The sequence below is a fragment of the Barbatula barbatula genome (assembly GCF_947034865.1).
Source record: "Barbatula barbatula genome assembly, chromosome: 22".
In the NCBI taxonomy this organism is placed as follows: domain Eukaryota; kingdom Metazoa; phylum Chordata; class Actinopteri; order Cypriniformes; family Nemacheilidae; genus Barbatula; species Barbatula barbatula.
In genome coordinates, this window is record NC_136785.1 from 9835599 (window position 1) to 9855972 (window position 20374).

Genomic DNA, 20374 nt, shown 5'->3' on the forward strand with positions numbered 1-20374 from the left:
TTTCATCTCAATCTTCCTCTCTTCTGTCAGCTGTTATATAAACTGCTCTGCAGTGGGCTTGGCCTCCCTCATAACTATATTTGCACCTCACGCACACAACAGAAGCGAAGAAATCTTCCCAGGAAATGACACGCAGTTAAACTCTCGCTCGCCGAGGTCTTCCCGATTAGCCGTTGTTTTTATTGTTTGATATCTGTAATTAAATCTTAACGCGAGCAAAGCTGGTTTATTTGCTTTAATGGAGTCGTATTCGCACATTAGTCCGTATTATCCTATCTGACATTTTCATCAGGTTTTTAGATGCTCTAAGCGGTCAAAAGCTTGGGGTTCAAAGCAATGTGGACGTCTTGCGGCTTTAAGGACTTTGATAAGCAATTAACCGATCAGATCAGATTGATCTCAATTAGAGCTCATTACAGCCACATTCAACAAAACCGAATATCAGTTTTACAGAACATCTTTTTATTATTCATGGTGTTGAATAAAGGCTGATCAGACAAGAACAAGAATGACTATTCAGAGACCACTGTTGAATGACATTTGAACAAATGATTCATCTGTTTAGCCAACGTGCTGAAATGTTCAGTGGCTGACCCTCCCCTTTCTTTTCGATATTCATTGAAAAACATAACCACCAAGAAAATTGAAGACACTTTACAGCGTATTTATATACTTTCCTCTCATCAGAGGGCCCACGTGTTTACAGCAGCATATTTTGACAGATAATGGATTCCCTCTTTGCGTTTTGTTTTTATAAAATTTACCCACTTGTTTCAGCTTGGCATTATCATTCAAATAGTGTTGCTCGAGTATAATGATTTATTCAACCATTTATTAATTGGTTCGTTAATCTTGTTGAAACAGATGCTTTAGGTTGTAATCCCCCATGCCTTAAGCCCATCATAAAAAACAAACATGTCCTTGCGTTTCTTTTTTTTTCTACAAATCCAACTCGTCATTCTTTGTCTCCGCATAAATTGATTTCGATTCTTGTTGTGGCTAAAATAATGACGGTCATCACATAAAAGCCAATCTTTTGTGTCCGGAGGACCGCTTCACATCGACTCCTGTTCTCCTCTGATAATCACAATTTAATAGTTTGTGTTCTCGCGAGTTACCGCATTTGTCCCTTTTTATCTTTTTATAGGTCTCTTTGACCCTGAATGCAGCTACACCACACTTTCCTCCAAGTCTCTTGGGTTGACGGTCATGCTACTGTTCGAGTTAGAAGTCGAGTTACAGTTGGAGTTTGAGGAGTTGTTGGAAGCAAAGGCATGTAGATAGTTTTGTGTCAGAGCGTGGCCGTACTGCTCGCTGCCTGTGCTGGAGGTGCAGTGTACCAGCATGCCATGCAGCGACTGGCTACGACGGGTCCAGATGACGCTCAGCCGCTTTGCGTAGCCATAGCAGCTGGTGGTGGTGATTTCACCCACATCGAAAGAGCAGCTTCGTTTGGTTTTCAGAGCCCTCCCAAAGTCTGACTCTCCGTCTTGTTCTTCCTCTCCATCGTGTGTCAATGCAAGAGAGACTCTCCTGCACCCCAGCTCCCTATCCACGTCTACCTCTGTCTCCAGGGACTTTCGTAACTTGGGCCTACCAGTTCGCTTGTGTGTCGGTAGGGGAAGCGTGTTACTCGGGGAGTAGAAGAGTGTCAATCTTTCGTTCTCTGGCGTGAGAGGGGTGAACATTTTTTTCCTCGCTGCACCTTCGCCCCCACCGCAGGTGTAGGCGCTCCGGCCGCCGAGCGGCTCAGGGCTCTGTGTTGGTTTGGATGCAGAGTCAGACTTGTGTTTGGTTTTGTCCTGTGTTGCTTTTGATCTTTGGGCCAAGACTCTATTTGGCAGCGCCACCATCATCATGCTGTTGTTTCCGTTCGTTTGGGCATAAACATCCACCCCTTTGGCTGGCAAAAACTTGCCCGACCTGTTGGAATCGTCCCGGCACTCGCCGCAGACACGATGGCGAACCATCATGGCCACTGTGAAGACCAATAGGGTTACCACCACCACGCCACCCACCATCACTGTCAGTGTGCCCCCCAGGAAGTGAGCATGCAGAGAACGGCATTCTGGGTAATCCTCTTTAGTGCTGAACTGGATGCAGCCCAACACCTTTGTTGTAGCCAGGGAGGAGATGCCATCATCAAATATGGCCAAGACGCACAGGGTGTAGTCTGCTCCCGACACCAGGTTTTTCAGCAGGAAACTGTTACTAGTTGGTGGCAGAATTCTGACATCAAATAGAAAAGGTTAATGAGAAAAAAGGGTAAAGAGTGCATCAAGAAACAAAAGACAGATATATATATATATATCAAGTAAATAATGTGAGCATGTAGAAGCATGTTCTGCTGAGAAGGGGATTTCTGAAACGATTAAATTAAATGAAAAGAACATAATTTAGGAAAGCAAACTGTTTTGGGGAACTTTTTGGCATTGTAATGTTTCCTACTGTGGTAGTCAATGGTGGCCCAGAACTGTCAGTTGCTAACATTTTTCTAAATACCTTTCTTTGTGTTCAACAGAACAAAGACATCTATGTTGGTTTGGAAAAAGTTGGGGAAGTAATTCATAGCAGAATTTTAAGGAAGATCCCTTTAAACTTTTAAATTTTATATTTATGAAAACAGTGCCATTAAATGCAAAAAGAAAAAAACATTTGAAACAGGAAAAATGAAGCACGTTCTGTTATTTAACTAGTCAGATCTACCAGATTTGATTGGTTACAAGAAACACATAGTCCCGCCTTTCTTTTATTAGAGCATTTATTAGACTCTTATTCTGCACATGCACATTTTTATTTTACTCTTGTAATATGATTTACACTTTTGCTACTCTTAATATGCACATGCAGATTTGTAAGGCACAAATTTAACTTCATATTAATGCCCTCTGAGCAAGCAAAAGGTGACAGTGGCTAAACATTATCTGCAAAGTAAGTTTATGTAGTGGAAGGAAAAAACACTTGGAAGAAAGCACTCGGGTTTAGCTGAGAAACCAATTTTCTCTTGCCAAGTATCATCTTGCCATATACTATGTTTATAAAAATTCTGTTCATTAAATAATTACATGATGCAACTTTTCAGTTATATATTTTAAGTATATTTTAATGTTCATTTTAAACTGCACAAATTATCATGTAGCTGTCTGCAATCATTTGGTTAGATGCGTTTCCGATGTTCTGCAGCTGTGATGACTGGCAGTACTGCTTGATTTGCTTAGACAGTAGAAAAATACCTTTTTATGAAATTACGTCAATTATGACCATATATCTCTGGTGAAAAAGGGGTCTATATGGTCCTATTTATGTGGACTTCATTGGCTGTGTCCTCTGGATTTGCTTTGGCGTAAATGGCAATAATGAAAATGCTTTGGATGGTTACGCATGATTTGAGACTTTAATTCATTGCATCAAGAGGTAATTGATGGTTGCTGCGAGAAGGACCTTGAACAACTTCTAATCTCCTTTCCTCTGCTTTCAATATGCGTGCTTTTAGATTTGACAGTCTTTTGTGAGATTCGTCACTCATTTATTTATTTATTTGCTACACAATGAGTCCCCTGAGTATTAGCATCGGTAAAAAGAACTACAGTATAATGTTATTAAAGTAGCAATTTTAGGAATCAAAGACTGCGTTCACACATACTTTTCCTGTTTTGAGGCGCAGTGTGTCACTGCATATCAATGATACATTTACATACTTATCTACATATTAAACTTCAATATCATATGGATGATTGTGAAGGAAACCTTTTTAAAGTTCTGCAGTGATGTAACCCATACATGATATTTATAGCTGTATTTTTCTAGGGTGTTCAGAATTGGTGGTCTTGTTAAAGGTAAATTTAATTTAAGGAATTTTACTTGTTCAGTGCAAGTTGTGGCATTATATGAAACGTAATTTGACTAATTCCTATTTTTTATGCAAAAACACTGAACAAGACAATTCCATTTAAGGGTTTTATAGCAAGAAATCTGCAGCTTTTACTTTTACATCCTTAGTCTATTTAAATATTTCATTTTATGTCACAAACATGCCCCCATAGTTATACTATGCATTATAGACCACATCCCTTGGAAGACTCATTTATTTTCTAACTTTGATTCTAACCTCTGTGAGCTTCCTTTGGAATTTTGGATTCCAAAAATGTAAAGATAACACTGCAGGATTCAAATGAACAAATAAGACAAAAACATAGTTTTTTATTTTGACTCTTGACTCTTGTAAGTATGTCTAAATGCAGCCTGGCCAAACTTTAAGTCAAACGTTTGTGAAACTTAGAGGTTTACAATTTTTTGAAATTACTTTTTAGGAGTCAGTACAAGCTCCCACAGCGCTATTCTCGGGTCCTACCCCATCTCCTTCCATTTAGATCCATTTCACTCTTCTTAATGCGTTGAGACACCATCGTCAAGTGTGTAAGTTTTGCTTCAAAGGGTCCATCCTATTTTCCCCAGAGTCAGAAGGACTTCCTCTCACTCCACTGCTCTGTTTCCCTCACCCCCATTTTGGCTATAAATAGCTGCCTGTATCTCTTTTAGCCTCATGGCTCAACTTGTATCTTCCATCTGCTTTGGGTCTGTGTCTGTTTCTTTTGGCTTTTATCCTTTCATCAATATCTAAGGCCTGTAATCCATGAACATGAGCGCCAGTGATGTTTACATGCATTCACTCTTTCTGAATGATGAAAACCAACACAGTGTTGTGGCAGCACAACCTTTATGATAAAAGACAAAGATCAGGAAACCTCCTTACCTGTAAACAAGTGCATCGTCTGCTGTGCTGTTGTACTGAATTTGGTACATCCAAACCAAGAAAGGAGTTGAGGATCTACCCATTTTCCAGCGAATCTGGGCTGAACTAGATGTCACACCCATCACTCCCACCAAGTTATCGTTTCCTCCCTCGCTGCCACCTCCCCTCTCTCCAGATTCTGCCTTACCCCCAGTGACGTTCCTTACAGTCACCACACCATTCCCTGTCCCATCAATCCCCCCCCGCCCACTGCTAATATCAGAGGATCCAGGGTCTCTCTGGTTGATTAGGGATATTGTGCCATTCCCTCGGTGGGGTAGAGGGATGACCTTTAAATCCACCAAAGCTGTGGATTCCCCGGCAGCATTGATTGCGATACACGTATAGGTGCCGTCATCCCTGGCACGGGTCACTAAAAAATCCAATGTGCCGTTGTAGTACGAGTGAATGCGACTTGAGTTGGCCATTATACGGTCATCTGGTGACACCCAATGAATGACTGGCTCAGGGTCACCGATAGCTCTGCATTTAAGCGTGGCCCTTTGACCCTCCAGCACCCACAACTTGTTGGTATTACGGGTGATTAGTGGAGGCTCGCATGTAAACTCTTCTTCTGGGATGGACCAGAAGTAGCGGCCTGCCAAATGAGCAGGTGTGGCACATGTCTCCATGTCGTCTTCACGGATCAATCGTCTCAGCCACAACAGCTCGCAATTGCAGTGCAGGGGATTACCCCCAAAGTTGAGGCTGATGATGGAATTGAATGGTGTCGGACTGATGACCCCAATCTGGGATCTGGAAAAAAGCGGATCGGGAGGAAGAGTCTGTAATCTGTTTGAGGTCATATCCAGTCGGGAGAGTTTGAAGAGCTCACCGAAAGAACCCTCATCAATTTGGTCTATGAGGTTGTGGTCCAAATTTAAGGTGTGTAGGCTAGCCATGTTTTGAATAGCTTCCCAAGGGACCCTGTGCAGGTTGTTGTAGGAAAGATCCAGATCCTCCAAGGTTAGTAAGAAATCATCAAAAGCATCTGCTGAGACGTTGGTTAGCTGGTTGTTGTTGATGATGAGATGTTGAAGGTTAACAAGCCCTGTCAGATCCTGCGGTCCCACCACAGTGAGACGGTTGGTGTCCAGGTGAAGTGAACGCAAACTCTCCAGATCCGAAAAGGCAAATGGTTTTAGAGCATGGATGGTGTTACGTGACAGTGTCAGGTCGACCAGTCCTGTCATATTGGCAAAGTCTGTACCTCCCACTTCCACAATGTAATTGTCAGCGAGACGGAGCTCAACAGTGCGGCGATCAATGTTCGGTGGCACGAAAAGAAGACCTTTATTCACACACAATGTGCTCAGAGACTCTGATAAGTTCCGACACACACAGTGGATCGGGCATATTGACACCATGCCCCATGTCTCGCCTGCCAACACACCTGGTCCGCTTCTCAGCAGTACAAAGACTATGAGGCCCAGCCAGAGGATTGTTGATTGTGGCATGGGGTTGACGCGTATTGTGCTGACTGGAATAGTTGATGCAGGATATCTCCATTTCGAGTTTCTTGCTGGACTTCCTGGTGGTGTGTGTAGCATGGTAATCCAGGTTGGCCACAGACCTGCGCAAGGAAAACAACATTAAGTTTTTACCGATATAAAGCCACTAAAGCACTTTCTGTCACTGATGCCTCCAAAGTTTCTCTCTAAATTATGGAACTGCTCTTCCATTCACCCATCCTCATCACAAATGCAGTTATCCATTAATTACCGCAGAGACTTGGTCTTCTGCCTACTCGCTCTTCCAGCGTAAGCTTGCCGTATCTAACAACGTATCAATTCACAGAGGAGCTCATCCTGAGCCAAGCTACTGATGTCCAGTGCTTCAGATTAATGGTCTACCTGAAACCTTTAGACAGTTGAATGTGAATTTCAAAGCATTTATCATGTAAGTTCTGTTAGAACTTTCAACTTTGTGAGGGGGAGGGAGAGACTCGATATGGCTGCCAGGGACAAGCCCCGAGATGATCAGTCACATTCAATGTGATGAATGCCTTGGTTGTCTTCTCATCACAGATGTGAGATTATGTGGCTGTTGTTGTGGCTGTGTTAGCAGACAAAGTGTATCTATTTACCCAAGTCTAATGTCCTTATGTTTGTTCTTCTCCCTGCAGCTCTCTGCTTTTCAACAGGGGTCTGATTGCTCCATTAACCTGATACATAACTGTCTGTATGTGTGTGTGTGAGGGTGCGTGTCTATTCTGTCTTGCACTCAGACAGAAATGGACAAACCAACCGGCTCAAGGACAATAGCGAGCGGAAGACAGCGCCACAATGAGTGTGGGTAATGAGGTTTAATTGCTTTTAAAACTGTGACTGAAGATTTGCGGTATCTAACGCACACAAGTCTCTGAACATTCACAAGTGCTTGACTGCGTTTAATTAGTCCATCAGTCTCAAGCAACAACTGCAAAAATGCCTTATGCTGCAATGTTACCTTCGTCTAATTGTTGCCTTATGAGATTTCGGCCGGCTCATTTCAACCTTTCATAATGGCTCCAGTGTCATGCTCACAAAGCCAGTCTTGAGAACCAGAGCGTAAGGGAGAATAATGAAGAGATGAGATGGGGCAGAGTGGAAATGTATCCTATAAATAACCATGTGCAATTGGCTCAAAGCCGTGCGTGTTCAAATTTGCTTCAATAGCGCATGTAAAAAGTGGATTCCCAGGGGAGTTTGGGCTCAGTGTGCGATCTGGAATAACACCGTGTAAATACCCCAGAAACAATGGACTGATCTCATGGGCTTCCTCCTGCCTTAAGTTTGAAGCATGGAGGAGAACATCAAATGACAAACATGTACACACACTGCCATTTTCCATACCTGTCGTGTCTGTTTCATCAAGATGTAAAATGGTTTCCAAGCCTTTTTGTTTTTTATTTGATCTGCCCAGTTAGTTCCTTCATTACGTCGGTTACAAATCCAGAGTGAAGCACTGTGGAAATGTTAAGTCTTCAGATTGTTTGATTTTATTCCGATTTGTTAATGACCACAAATCATGATTCTGTGCGCTGGATCAGATGTCAAATGGATGAATTGCTGACAGTCACATCATTACAGCCGTGCAGTTCCTTTATCCGCCGTGAGTCACACTGCTCCATCCTTTTAATCCCCAGTCTTTAAAAGTAGATATGTGTGCTTTTTCTTAATATTCATTACATGTCTCTAAATCCTGCCTTTTGAAACGTTCATGAGACAGGATTCTCCATAGTTATTAGAATCCAAAGAAAGAATCTTTCATATAAATCTTCTTTTAGCTGCAAAGGTTCTTCAAGAACTGCCTTCCGATCCACTTCATCGCTGACAGAACTGCCAAAAGACACAACAGATATTTTAATTATTATTTCTTCGGTTTATTTTTCATACAGCTCACATCCTTCGAATGTCACAACTTGAGTTCTGTTGTGTGAACCGTATTGTATATTAGTCCTATGTGTTTGCTGATGCCTGTGTGTTGTGCTATTGAGGATCCTAAATTAATTGATTCTTCCTGTAAACTGGCGCATTAAAGCAAATAATCCAATCAGACCTGCTTTCAAGCAGACCCTCTGGGTTTAGAGTCAAACCGTGTGTATATGCACAATCTTTTCTAAATAGACTTTGTTCCTCCGATGGGTTCATTTTCACTGCATGATACTCTTCTCTCGCTCGATCAGTCCATGTTGTTTTCTCTCGGATTAATCCATTCTGAATGTTTTCCTTCTGTCTAGAGTTATCTGTTCTCTACTCCTCCATTTAGACTGCTGCTTTTTCTAAAAACCTTTAGAGGATGAATGACAACCACCAACCTGATTTCCAAATTCTGCGTCCATCTTCTAGATCTGTGGTTTTCTCCAACAGCCCGTTTCCTCAAAGTGTGCGTTTGGTTGGCACCCTCGTAACATGATTCCTCCACGGGCTCTTTTGTTTTACTCCTACAGACAGTCCCAGCAAGCCCTGCCCTTAAAGTAAGAAACCATCACCTACAGCCACAATAATCTTCAGATTACCACGTGCTGTTGCCGCTTATTAGCTGGTCAATCAATGCCTTGCTTTTACCGTTTCACTCCGTGTTCCTGTGCTCCACGAGTCTTTGTTGCTTTTGATGCAGGGAGCAAGTCGATGTTTGTGAGAGCAAGCGCATGTGACTGCAATGTGTCTGCTACAGCAAGGGCAGAGTGAGCAGGAGGGAGGGAAGAGAGAGAATGTGAGAAGAGAGAGAGCGAGAGAAAGGGAGGGGAGAGTGTTAAAGCCTGGAGCAGTCTTTGCTCTGTGTATGAGGGGAGAAACAGAATGCAAGGGGAAAACGAGAAAAATGAGAGAAGTGTATTGGCTGACTGGGGTGCGGTTTTGGAAATAAGCAGGAATTGCCCAAAGCTCTGTCCCCCTGACAATTTGTCTTTTAACAGCAGGGCAACGCTGGCACTTGTTGGGTCTTTGTAGTTTGCCGTCCAGCAGCACAAAGAACCACAAAGTCCAAGACTTTGCACTCTTTAAATGTTGAATGATTATACATTATGCCGTTGTGACGGGGAAAACAGGCACTATAATAGTTTTTAAACATTTTAAAAAGGTGGTCTGGTACATAACTATTCAGTTTATATGAATGCAGTCTGTTGTTAATGAACCACTATTCATGACATCATTTTCATTCGTAGACACACTCATCATAATATTATGGAAAAGCTCATTTCTAAGGAAAGCTCTCTCTTGACTTAGTGTAATAACCTTATGAGTGTCACGTCAGTTTTATTTATATAGCGCTATTCATAATGCATGTCACTTCAGAGCAGTTTCATAAAAAATAGTGCCTTAGCAGTCCCAGAGAGCAAGCCAAAAGGCAATAACGGTGAGGAAAAAAATCCATAAGAGGTTTAGATGGACAAGGAAAAAACCTTGAGAGCAGCGGGATTCAGCCAGGCACAGAGCGCACATTACGCACATTTGCCAAATATTTTCTAGTTATATGGCATTGTTTATTGAGTAAATCATAAAAAAGCAATATGTTAAGATTACATTTTAGACAATATCAAACGGCTGACATTTTGTCGTCATTAAGGGAAAGTTCACCCAAAAATAAACATTTCAATCTATTATTTACTCATGTAATTCAAACCTGTATGACGTTCCTTCTTCAGCAAACACAAAAGATATTTTGAAAAATGTCTTCAAACAACATTGGCCTCCATTGAAATCTGTATACATGTATTTGTTCCCATGAATAAGGAGAAAGATATTTGGAAGAACGCTTGTAAACAAACAGTTCTTGGCCACCCTTGACTACCATAGTAGGAAAAATGACAATGGTAGTCAAGGTGCCCCAGAATAAAAGATTTTTCAAAATATACTCTTGTGTCCAACAGAACCAATGTTTAAAGCAATTTTTCCTACTATGGTAGTCAACGATGGACAAGAACTGTTTGGTTACAAGCATTCTTCCAAATATCCTCCTCCGTGTTTTGCATAACACAGACATTTATACAGATTTGGAACAACTTTAGGTGGAGTAAATGATGACAGCGTTTACATTTTGGGGTGAAATGTTCCTCTAAAGCTTCATAGAGAGTAGCTGTATTTTGTAATTCATAGAAAACTAATCAGCATGCAGTTGATGGAGCGGTGGTAAAATAGGGCTGATATCACCAGTCCTGTAGGAACTCTATCTGGTGCATTTTGAACCACTTAAAACTTGTTTTACAAGTATGCGTACTGCAGAACACCTAGCCAAAAATGCATTACGATAATCCAGTCTTGAGGTCATAAATGCATGAACTAGCCTTTCTGCATTAGAAATAGAGAGCATGATTCATACCTTGGCATTATTTCTGCGTTCAAAGAATGCTGCTCTATAAATGTTGAAAGTGTTATTTTCCAAAGACAAATGGCTGTCAACCTTGACACCAAGGTCTTTATCTGTGGAGAAGTATGAAGCTAGCAGAGTGGAACACAAGAAAAGAACTGGACTGATCCAAGTTACACATTTTCTACCTCTAATTCTCATAATCGTGTTGTTTTTCTGGGCTCAGTGATTTTAGGTGAGCGTGAGTCACGGTCTCTATGCCGGGCTATATATAGAGGCCTGACTACATGCAAGCACAGCTAAGCGGACGACAGCCCCGCTCCACACACTTGGAGCATAGAACCGGTGGGCTCAGAGTCTGCTTAAGCTCACTGCAGCTGACGTATCAGACTTTGAAAGCTAGATTTGGCAAGCGAGCAGGCTCATGGTCTCGGTTCAGTTAAATCATGTTTCCAATACTGGAAATGGATGTTTAATATATTTTCATATGTAAAGTTTACTAATTATAATTAATATAATAAAATGCATATGATTCTTCATGTGCATGCATACGCCTACATAAAGTGACTGGAACTGTATTCAAACTCAGACTTTAGTCATTTCAGCACCACGGACAGATACACAGAGAAGTCATTGAAGTGATGCTAAAGCACCCAACTCTGATGAGCTAGTCAAACTGGTTAAATCTGTGAGACAAACGTAGTGAGTTCACCATCTGGCCTTCCATCTGTCATCTGGGCTTTAATCTCTCACATTTGTACCATTAGGGAGTAACTTACTAAAAAAAATGCCACTAACTTAAACACATTTTTAATAGCACGACAGTAGCTCATTTGGTTTTTAAACGCATCCTTTTATTAACAAGCTGTTTATATTGATTATATGACTGTTTGTTGTAATATTGTATTATTCATGCAGCTCTACAGCTGAGGTAGTAAACACGTTTTTCCCTAATATACTGTATCTATTCTCTCTCTTTTGTATAGCACTGGAAGGTTTTTTTCTTTTGTAGCTTGTACATGCTTTTTTTCCGAAGTTAAATGAACCAGGTTAAAAAAATAATCACTACTTAGATTCTGTCTCTAAGCAGGTGCTTGTGTGGCATTTGACACTTTTTCAATGTAGCTGGCTACTTTTTATTCGTAGCTTGTAGTGTAGCGTTTAACTTTTTTTTAAGGCTGACATTTACACTATTGTATAGAGCTGGTTCTTTTTCAATATGTGGAGCCACACCGTTAGCAAGTTTCCTTTTTTAAATTATTTTTAGTAATGGCCCAGTGTATGAAATTTAGTGGCATCTAGCGGTGAGATTGCGAATTGCAACCATCGCCACACTCCTTGAAGCACTACAGTGGCTGACACAGATGGAAGATGTCGTCACGTTTTCACTTCTTTGCTGAAGGAGATATTTAAGATTTCTGTAGAGCAGTTTGTAGGTTGTATGTTTAGGGCTTTTGTAGAAATTACGTGGGAATTCCATTTAAGGGATCCCACGGTGTATGTAGATAGAAATAGCTCATTCTATGGTTAATAAAAACATAAAGCTTCATCATGTAAGGTCTATATAAACCTCTGAAGACATGATTATGTATATTAGATTGTATTTCTGTCAATAAATCCTCCTAAATCTTTCACATTGCACGCTTAACCTTCCCTTTTCTCACATCAGCGCTTAACTTGATTCAGCCATTGAAAAAAGCTTGTGGGCACAGAATCTTTTGCAGCAACACTTCTGAACGACACTGTCCTAACACAGCCGTCGGAAAAAAATTCTCTACCAGCAAAGAGAAAACCCTTTATTGTTGTGTGCTTATGTGTATGCTCGCGTGCCGTGTTCTTGAGCAGTCTCTTCGGGTTTCCGCTATTGAACGTGAGGTCAGGATGTGGCTGTGAAATCATGTTATTGAAAGCCCCTTGTTGACACAGCCAAAAGCCAATAAACTTGTTGTCTGTCAATACCAGTGGTCAATATGATTTTTCACTAAATCTGGATGCATATGATATACATTTGTGCAAGTAATGCAATGTAAAAGCTTATGTCTCAATGCTTTAAATGAGCTTTTAATTAGATTACTAATGAGTCTAGAATGATTACTTAGGAGTTGGCCTGAATAACGAAACTAATAGCTAAACTGCCAACAAATTCCCAGCAAACGTGAGACCACAATCCGTACTGTTTAAATATCATCCCAGGTGGATGAAGTTGGTTGAAAGAATGCCCAGACTTAGCGAAGCTTTAAAAAAGCAGCTAGACAAGAATCTAAAATATTATAGTATAAATAAACGTACTCTAGTACTATATACTAGAGATGCACAGATATATCGGCCTGTAATCTGTATTGGTCGGTAAAATAACATTTTCACATCATTGGCCATCGGACGAAAATTTTAAACCAACCAATGATCAAGGCTGATATATCCTGTCAATCAAAAGAAGACAGGAAAACTTGTGCTATGTATAAAGAAAATGTTGAGAAACGCCACCAGTTTGATGTTCAATATTAATAGTCATTATATAAGTTCATAACATTCAAAAGAATTTGATCTTCACAGTCAGTATCAACAGATATCACTTTAAATAATCTGCTGTCGGTTTCAGCGGATTTACTATCGGCAAACTAACTCTAAAATAATTAAAATGATATTCTATAATTAAAATTGTATAAAATAATTTATAAAAATGTATAAAATAATTCCTTATTGGTATCAGTTTTGACATATCACTCTGAATAATCGTCTATCAGTATCATGGAGAAATTAAGTGTCTGTGCATCTCTAGTATATACCATATACTGTATAACAATATTTAGGATTAAAATGATAAACTAACTATAAAATAATAAATGTATAAAATAATGCCCATATTTTATTTGGTTGTATAATACCATTGATTTGTTGTTTTATGACCGGTTTTGCATGTTTGTATGCTGTTGAATGTGTTTGGGAGAAAGAATGAAGAGATCTCTCTTTGAAAGTAGAGAAATGCTGCGTTTAAATACTGCAGTCAGAAGAATCTAGGTCAGAGTGCTGGCACACTACAGCAGAGCCTTTCCAAACCTCAACTATTTAGTGTAAAGATGGACTTGGTCTCTCTGTTGGTTTCTTTTCTTCCGCATCCCCAGTCTTGCCCCTTCTCTTTCTCGGATTCTGCTCTTAGGGTCTCTGTTATACCCTCCGCGGGGAGGCGACGTGTGGTGTGGATGTATGTAGGTGGCAGTTGTGCAAAAGTGAAGTGCTAAAACTATACTCTTCAATTAGCACGTTGCTGATTCTGTTAGTCCCTCGCATCTGCTGTCTCTCCATGTGCCCCAACTCACTAGTTATCTTCCCTCCTGCGTCTGCTGAAGTTGCCCAGCATTGGCAGTCACCCTCACGGATTCTTGAAATGTCTTTGTTTAGTGCGGGATCACATATACATTTGCTGTGGATGATTTCGAATGCACTGTATAACTATAAGGATATAAAGGTGTTTCTTTGTGCTGTAACCGTTAAAACCGTTTGCGCCTTGAACCCGGTTCGTGCACACGCTCGCATGACGGGTTTGATAGTGATGGAAAGGGATATCGAGTGTTTAGATAATGGTATTGATTTTGGGACTTGATACAGAAAGGCCTTATCTGTGCAGTGTAGGACCATTAGCACGTCAGCAGTGTGTGACCTTGTGACCACCTTCTTTGGTTGGTCTTCCTCTCTAAAGAGTAACTAACTAAACCGTTACATTTTTATTTTTTTCTCTTTTCTTCGATAGACAAACATCCCATTTCTCCAGAATGTGTTGAGTAATAATCAATTCCTGAACGGGACAGTGGACACTCAGTTCATCGATGAGAACCAAGATCTCTTCAATCTCAAACCAGGCCAGAACCGAGCCCAGAAACTGCTTCATTACTTGGGTAAGGTTTAAAAGAATGAATGATTCAATGCATTATTCACTAAACCGAATGATTCAGGCGGATCAAAGTAAAGTAAAGTGTTAGTCATCAAATTAGAGAAAAGATGAAGTGTTCCCATTACGAGAGATTTAAATTCAATACAGCTAATGTATTGAACTTTAAATCCAAGCCGAATGTAACTACAGACAATTTGTGAAGCGAGTTAGAGAAAAAGATTGAATTAACAGAGCAAATATGGTCTAATGCAGGGGTCTTCAAACTTTATGATGCCTAGGACCCCCAAATAAGATCAACCTTTTGTCAGGCACCTCTTGTTAAACTACATATCTATCTATAGTTTTTTTTAAGTGTAAAGAAGCATATATATATATATTTTTTTAAGGTAAAGGTTATATTATAAAGATAACATGGTGTTAAATAGCTGGCTACAGTTGTAGGATATGTATGATCTTGAAGACATTTTCAATTCAAATGTATAAAATATGTACTGTAGCAACATTTACTCAGAGTTTGATAAAAGGAACTATAAAATCTCACTAGAAAGATACAAATATAAACATTTCGAGATACATGGTAGCAAAAAAGCGGACCCCAGATTGATATCCTCTTATCTAATGCTTTTTATTAAGGCCAGATGTATTTAATACAACTTGAAATTTAAGAGGAAATATTTAACCTCCTCAGTCGCAAGATTTAATGAACAATACTTGGTTATCGTGGTTATAATTTTAATACAATAGTTTGTTATTTATTTAATTTATTTATTTATTCAACTTTCTTTCATCATTCCTTGTGAAGACATTTGAGTCAAGATGACATTTAAGTCAAGAGCCAAAAACGTTCAAGTAATGTGGGCTGCAGAGACTTAACTCGTCCGCTTTGCATTAAAAAATCAGAGGTTAATGTGAAGCAGTCTTGACAACTTGCGTGTTGATTGCATGTGCTCGTCATTCAGGTCATGTTATGGTGAACGGCCCGACTACTCCGATACCTGTCAAGGCTAAGCCTTCCCCCATCGATCCGGTCATCCCACTAGTGCCTCTTGGTAAGCTAAACACACTCTTACCTTATCTCATATTTTCACACACTGTCAGTTTCTCACATTTACAGACTCTGTGTGATCTGCCTTTGCAGTGATATTTCATTGATGCACTGCAGAGGGCATGTTGTGGAGTATTTTTACTTCTTAAATATGCCAGCCAATATTCATCCTTCAGCCATTCACACCGTAACCCCTTAAATATTTTCTTTCCCCCTTTCAACATTGCAAATATAATAAGTGTGTGTTTGATAAACAATCTTGTCCCCTTTTCTGATTCACTGTGAGGATTTGTTTACAAAGTATGTGTGCCAAGAGCAGAAAAATCAATTGCTTGCGTCTGGAAAAACTACTCAGTCTTTCTTGGTAATGTGTCTGTTAAAGAGATGGTTCACTCGAACATATTTCTTTCTCATCGTTTATTCACCCTCTTGTTATCCCAAATCCGTATGCCATTCTTTCTTCTGCAGAACACAAAAGAAGATCTTTTGAAAAACGTAAGTAACCTAACAATATTGGCCCCCATTGACTTCTGGACCCAAAACCACGGAGACATTTCTCAAAATATCTTGTGTTCCACAGAAGAACGAGTCATATAAGTGTCAACAAAAACTGTCTCTTTAAGATGTCCACTGTGTGGTGTATGTTAGTGTGAACGCCAGTTCCTTCTCAGTGTGGTATTTGTGATAACGTCTGTATTATTAATTGGCTCTGCATGTGTTTGTGCAGGTGAGCCACCAGTAGGTTTCAGGGATGTGTTGCTGAGAGAGGGTCCAGATGGTTTCGCAAAGGCGGTGCGTGCTCACCAGGGTCTGCTGCTCATGGACACCACGTTTAGAGACGCCCACCAGTCCCTCTTGGCCACACGCGTACGCACTCACGACCTCAAGCGCATCGCACCGTTTGTGTCTCACAGCTTCAGCAACCTATTCAGCGTGGAAAACTGGGGAGGTGTGATACCAGTTGCGCACTCTTTTCTCTGCTTGTCACGTTTTTGCCTCTCTTTCCTGCCTCCCATACTCTTTGGCTTAATCTCTCTCTTCCATTCTATAAGCTTACCCAGCCTATTGTGAAATAGAATTTAATTTAGAGTGAAAATGCATAGTAATACAAGGGTCTAAGGCTCGGCCCAGCATTAAAGGGATAGTTTGCCTGAAAATGAAAATTCTGTCATCATATACTCATTTCAAACCTGAATGACTTTTGCAAAACAAAAAAGAAGATAATTTGAGGAATGTTTTTAACTGAACAACAGCTGTACCCATTGACTTTGTTTTTTATGTCCATACAATAGAAGTGAATGGATTGTTCAGTTACCAACATTCTTCAAAATATCTTCTTTTGTGTCCTGCAGAAAAAAGTAAATGACAGAATTTAAATTTTTGGGTAAACTATTCATTTCATAAAGCTAATGCATTGGATTTAGAAAATGGCACAGTGAAAGAAAATTCAAACCATGCTTTAAATTTTGTCTTTGTCTTTTGCCCTCAAGCTGGGTTTTTTCAGATTTCAGTTTCTTTTCCTTCGTTCCAGGGGCTACGTTTGACGTGGCGATGCGTTTCCTGTGCGAGTGTCCTTGGAAGAGGCTTCAGGAGTTGAGGGCCCTGATGCCAAACGTTCCTTTTCAGATGCTTCTGCGAGGTGCCAACGCCGTTGGATACACCAACTACCCTGACAACGCCGTCTACAAGTAAATGATGTGCCGTTCGCAGCCAGAATGAACTTTTCAAGTGTTTTTTACGGATCCGAATGGCAGGGAATTGTAACGTAGCTCCTTTAATGATTATTTGGTACTTTTGAAGAAGCACTTTAACTGCATGTTGCCATGTGAATATACAGTCTGTAATTACAGTTCGCTGATTTACTGTCGGTGTCACGCTGCAGCGCGAGAATAATGTGTAGTTACAGAAGAATGCAAGCATTCAGGAACCCGTAATGAAACCACATGTTATAAATCACTGGCTTTCAGTATTTGAAACGGAACAGAACCTGTATTGAAAACGGTTCTCTAGTCACAATCTTCTGTGATTCATTGTATTTTGCCTGAGTGTCCCCAGTCGCCGTTTAGATGGGTTTTAATTCATAGCAGAATGTGGAGCTTTCTTGCTCATTTAACGTCTTTGCTGAGGCAGATCTTTCTTGAAACGGTTGCCACCAATTTCTATTGTAAATGTCCATTACCAAATAAAAGGTCAAGAATCGTGAATAAATTGTTGGCTGATAAGCAAACTGCTGACATGTTAATGGGCTCTGATACTTTGGCTAAAATAAAGTAAAAGACTAATGAATTCCGCTTATAAAAGCAAAGGATGAATACTTTGTAACCCATGGTCGTTTTTGTCAGGTTCTGTGAGGTGGCAAAAGAAAACGGCATGGACATCTTCCGTGTCTTTGACTCGCTGAACTATCTTCCCAACATGCTCTTGGGAATGGAAGCAGCAGGAGCTGCAGGAGCAGTGGTGGAGGCAGCCATCTCATACACGGGCGACGTTTCTGACCCCATGAGGCAGAAATACTCCTTGGACTACTATCTGAAACTGGCAGACGAGCTTGTCAAAGCTGGAACACACATCCTTTGTATCAAGGTGAAGTTATTTTGTTTGTTTGGGAGCCATTTCTTTGTTTCGTTAACCTCGGCTCTCGCTCGCTCTTTCATCTCTGCCTTTCTCACTCAGCCTCCACCCACACATCAAACGCTGATGCATCTCCATGTCTGTTTATTTCTGATTTCTCTTGTTTTCTGTTCCTCTCTCTGCTCTGCAGGATATGGCCGGTCTGCTGAAGCCCGACTCTAGCCGTTTGCTGGTCGGTGCACTGAGGGACAGATTCCCTGATGTGCCCATCCACGTGCACACTCACGACACCGCGGGGGCCGGAGTGGCCGCCATGCTGGCGTGCGCGGAGGCCGGGGCTGATATCGTGGATGTGGCGGTGGATTCAATGGCCGGGATGACGTCCCAACCCAGCATGGGTGCCATTGTGGCGTGTACCAAGGGCACCAAACTCAATACCGGTGAGAGCTGTCAATCAAACTGGGTCTCCCAACAGAGCTGGTTAAAAATAAGTCTTTCTAGCCATTTTGAAATCTCAGTGGTCCAAAATTATTATGTGAGTTTTCAACATGAAATATGTTTTGGCTGTGATTGTCCTGCGTTCCGATTGGTTGACACTTTCACTTTCAGCACGGATGGACAAATAGCTTGTCGTCGTTTAGGACACGGTGTAAAGAGTGATTAATTGGTTGTTTTGTCTTCCGCTGTTTTCTATGCATATAAAAGAGTTCCTCATTTTCGCAGTTTGCTTTATGTTCCATGATACAGCCCATAATTCATGTAAACGCACACTGTGTTCTCTTCAACACATGACCTGGAACAATTCTTCTGCCACTGAAAGCTATTTTCGTGTCTGCGGACGAGAACAATTGCTTCCAGCCCCTCGGCTGTTCGCTCACCAGCACCCAAATGCTCTTCATGGTATTTAATATTGCGCACTACTAACTAGTAACCCCTGCGCCTCATTTCATGCAAATGCTTCCCCTCTTTAGCTCTCGTCATATTTCTACCCTCCTTCATAATCCTGAACTGAATGGGGTCACTGAGAGTCAGCAAGAGGAGAATAAAGGCAAACAGCGCAGGACCGGAGAGGTAATAGTCATTCTGGGGTGTGAGCAGGAGAAGGGAGAGAAAATGATGGCGGGGTAATGAAAGAGTAGAGACGGGGTTCAGAGCGGACACACATCATTTGGATGTTGGTGGATGACCTCTTGACCTTTCCTTAATGGTGACATTACGGTGTCTGCTCATGCTTAACCTTGGCTGATGAGTCTCGTGCCCTGTTAGGCCACTCACAGATGTGGTCAGAGTGTGTGGTCACTGGGCCACATCTGTCCATGGGTCACTGAGTCACCTACTGCTCTGGTGACCAATGGCAGCGGGAGAGACCCGGGCAGTTGTACGATGCTTTACTTCATCAGTCACAGTAATGACAATTAAGAGTTAAAGTTTAACTTATACAAATTAATGATTGCCATAAATATTTATCACGGGCCATATAATTGCACTTTGTTTGCTTGCTATCCAAAATGGAAAAAATATTTGTCAATTTTCTAAAAACATGTGCTGCTATAAATCAAGTACAACGTACTAACCAGAATAAATAAAATTCTGCTTATTAAATACATTTAGTGTTTGTTCAAATATTAAGTAAATATTACTTGACGTAAACAAAAATAAATGACGTTGAACAAAAAGATGTGTCTACGTCAAACTTCACGGTTTACTTACTTTCATATTGAAATATACTATATTAAATCAACATAGTTGATCAAGTGAGAAGAGCCTAGTGTTCTACTGCTCAATAAGGGAAATAACACACTTCATGGTTAATATTGTGCCTCCCTCTGCCTAGGCATAAGCACCGCTCTTCTGAACAAACGGTAACTACTTGAAAAACCCAAACTTTAAAATAATCCTTAAACTCTCCTAAATATCAAAGTTAAATAAAAAACAAGTCTGTCTTTTTACTGAAAAACTTAAAATGGTTTAAATTTAAATGAATTAAAATGAAAGTTTAATCAAACAAAATAATTAAAATCTTAACAAAAATTTTGGGATTAAAATCTGCTATTTAGTTTGTTAACTTTCTTATATTGTTAAAAACCGAGACATAATTCTATTAGGTATCATTTAATAATTTATTTTCCTAAAATCTACTAAGGAACATAATAATGTTTTCAGTGTAATAACCTTACAGGGACTTTATTCTTTGCAGACGTGTACTGGAATTTAAGTTCGGGCCATTAAAGCGTGCATGCACAGTAACGTTTGTTTGTTGTTGCATTGAAACGGTCTATAGTACTTT

The 20374-nt window shown here is 40.5% G+C and overlaps 2 protein-coding genes across 2 annotated transcripts in view; one reads left to right on the plus strand and one right to left on the minus strand.

The window, feature by feature from the left end:
* The window catches only part of pcxa (pyruvate carboxylase a), a 93082-nt gene that overhangs the window by 57721 nt on the left and 14987 nt on the right, over window positions 1-20374 (plus strand). The window contains exons 11-16 of the mRNA XM_079487100.1: window positions 14331-14475; window positions 15431-15520; window positions 16244-16465; window positions 17048-17204; window positions 17859-18099; window positions 18278-18527. Of these exons, the coding sequence (XP_079343226.1) occupies window positions 14331-14475; window positions 15431-15520; window positions 16244-16465; window positions 17048-17204; window positions 17859-18099; window positions 18278-18527 (1105 nt within the window). The remainder of the gene's footprint in view (window positions 1-14330; window positions 14476-15430; window positions 15521-16243; window positions 16466-17047; window positions 17205-17858; window positions 18100-18277; window positions 18528-20374) is intronic.
* Window positions 450-8964, minus strand: lrfn4a (leucine rich repeat and fibronectin type III domain containing 4a). The gene is made up of 4 exons (XM_079487139.1): window positions 8592-8964; window positions 7627-8112; window positions 4754-6365; window positions 450-2229 (listed from the first exon to the last, which is right to left on the minus strand). Exons 3-4 carry the CDS (start codon window positions 6340-6342, stop codon window positions 1170-1172), a joined length of 2649 nt encoding a protein of 882 aa, XP_079343265.1. The 5' UTR covers window positions 6343-6365; window positions 7627-8112; window positions 8592-8964; the 3' UTR covers window positions 450-1169.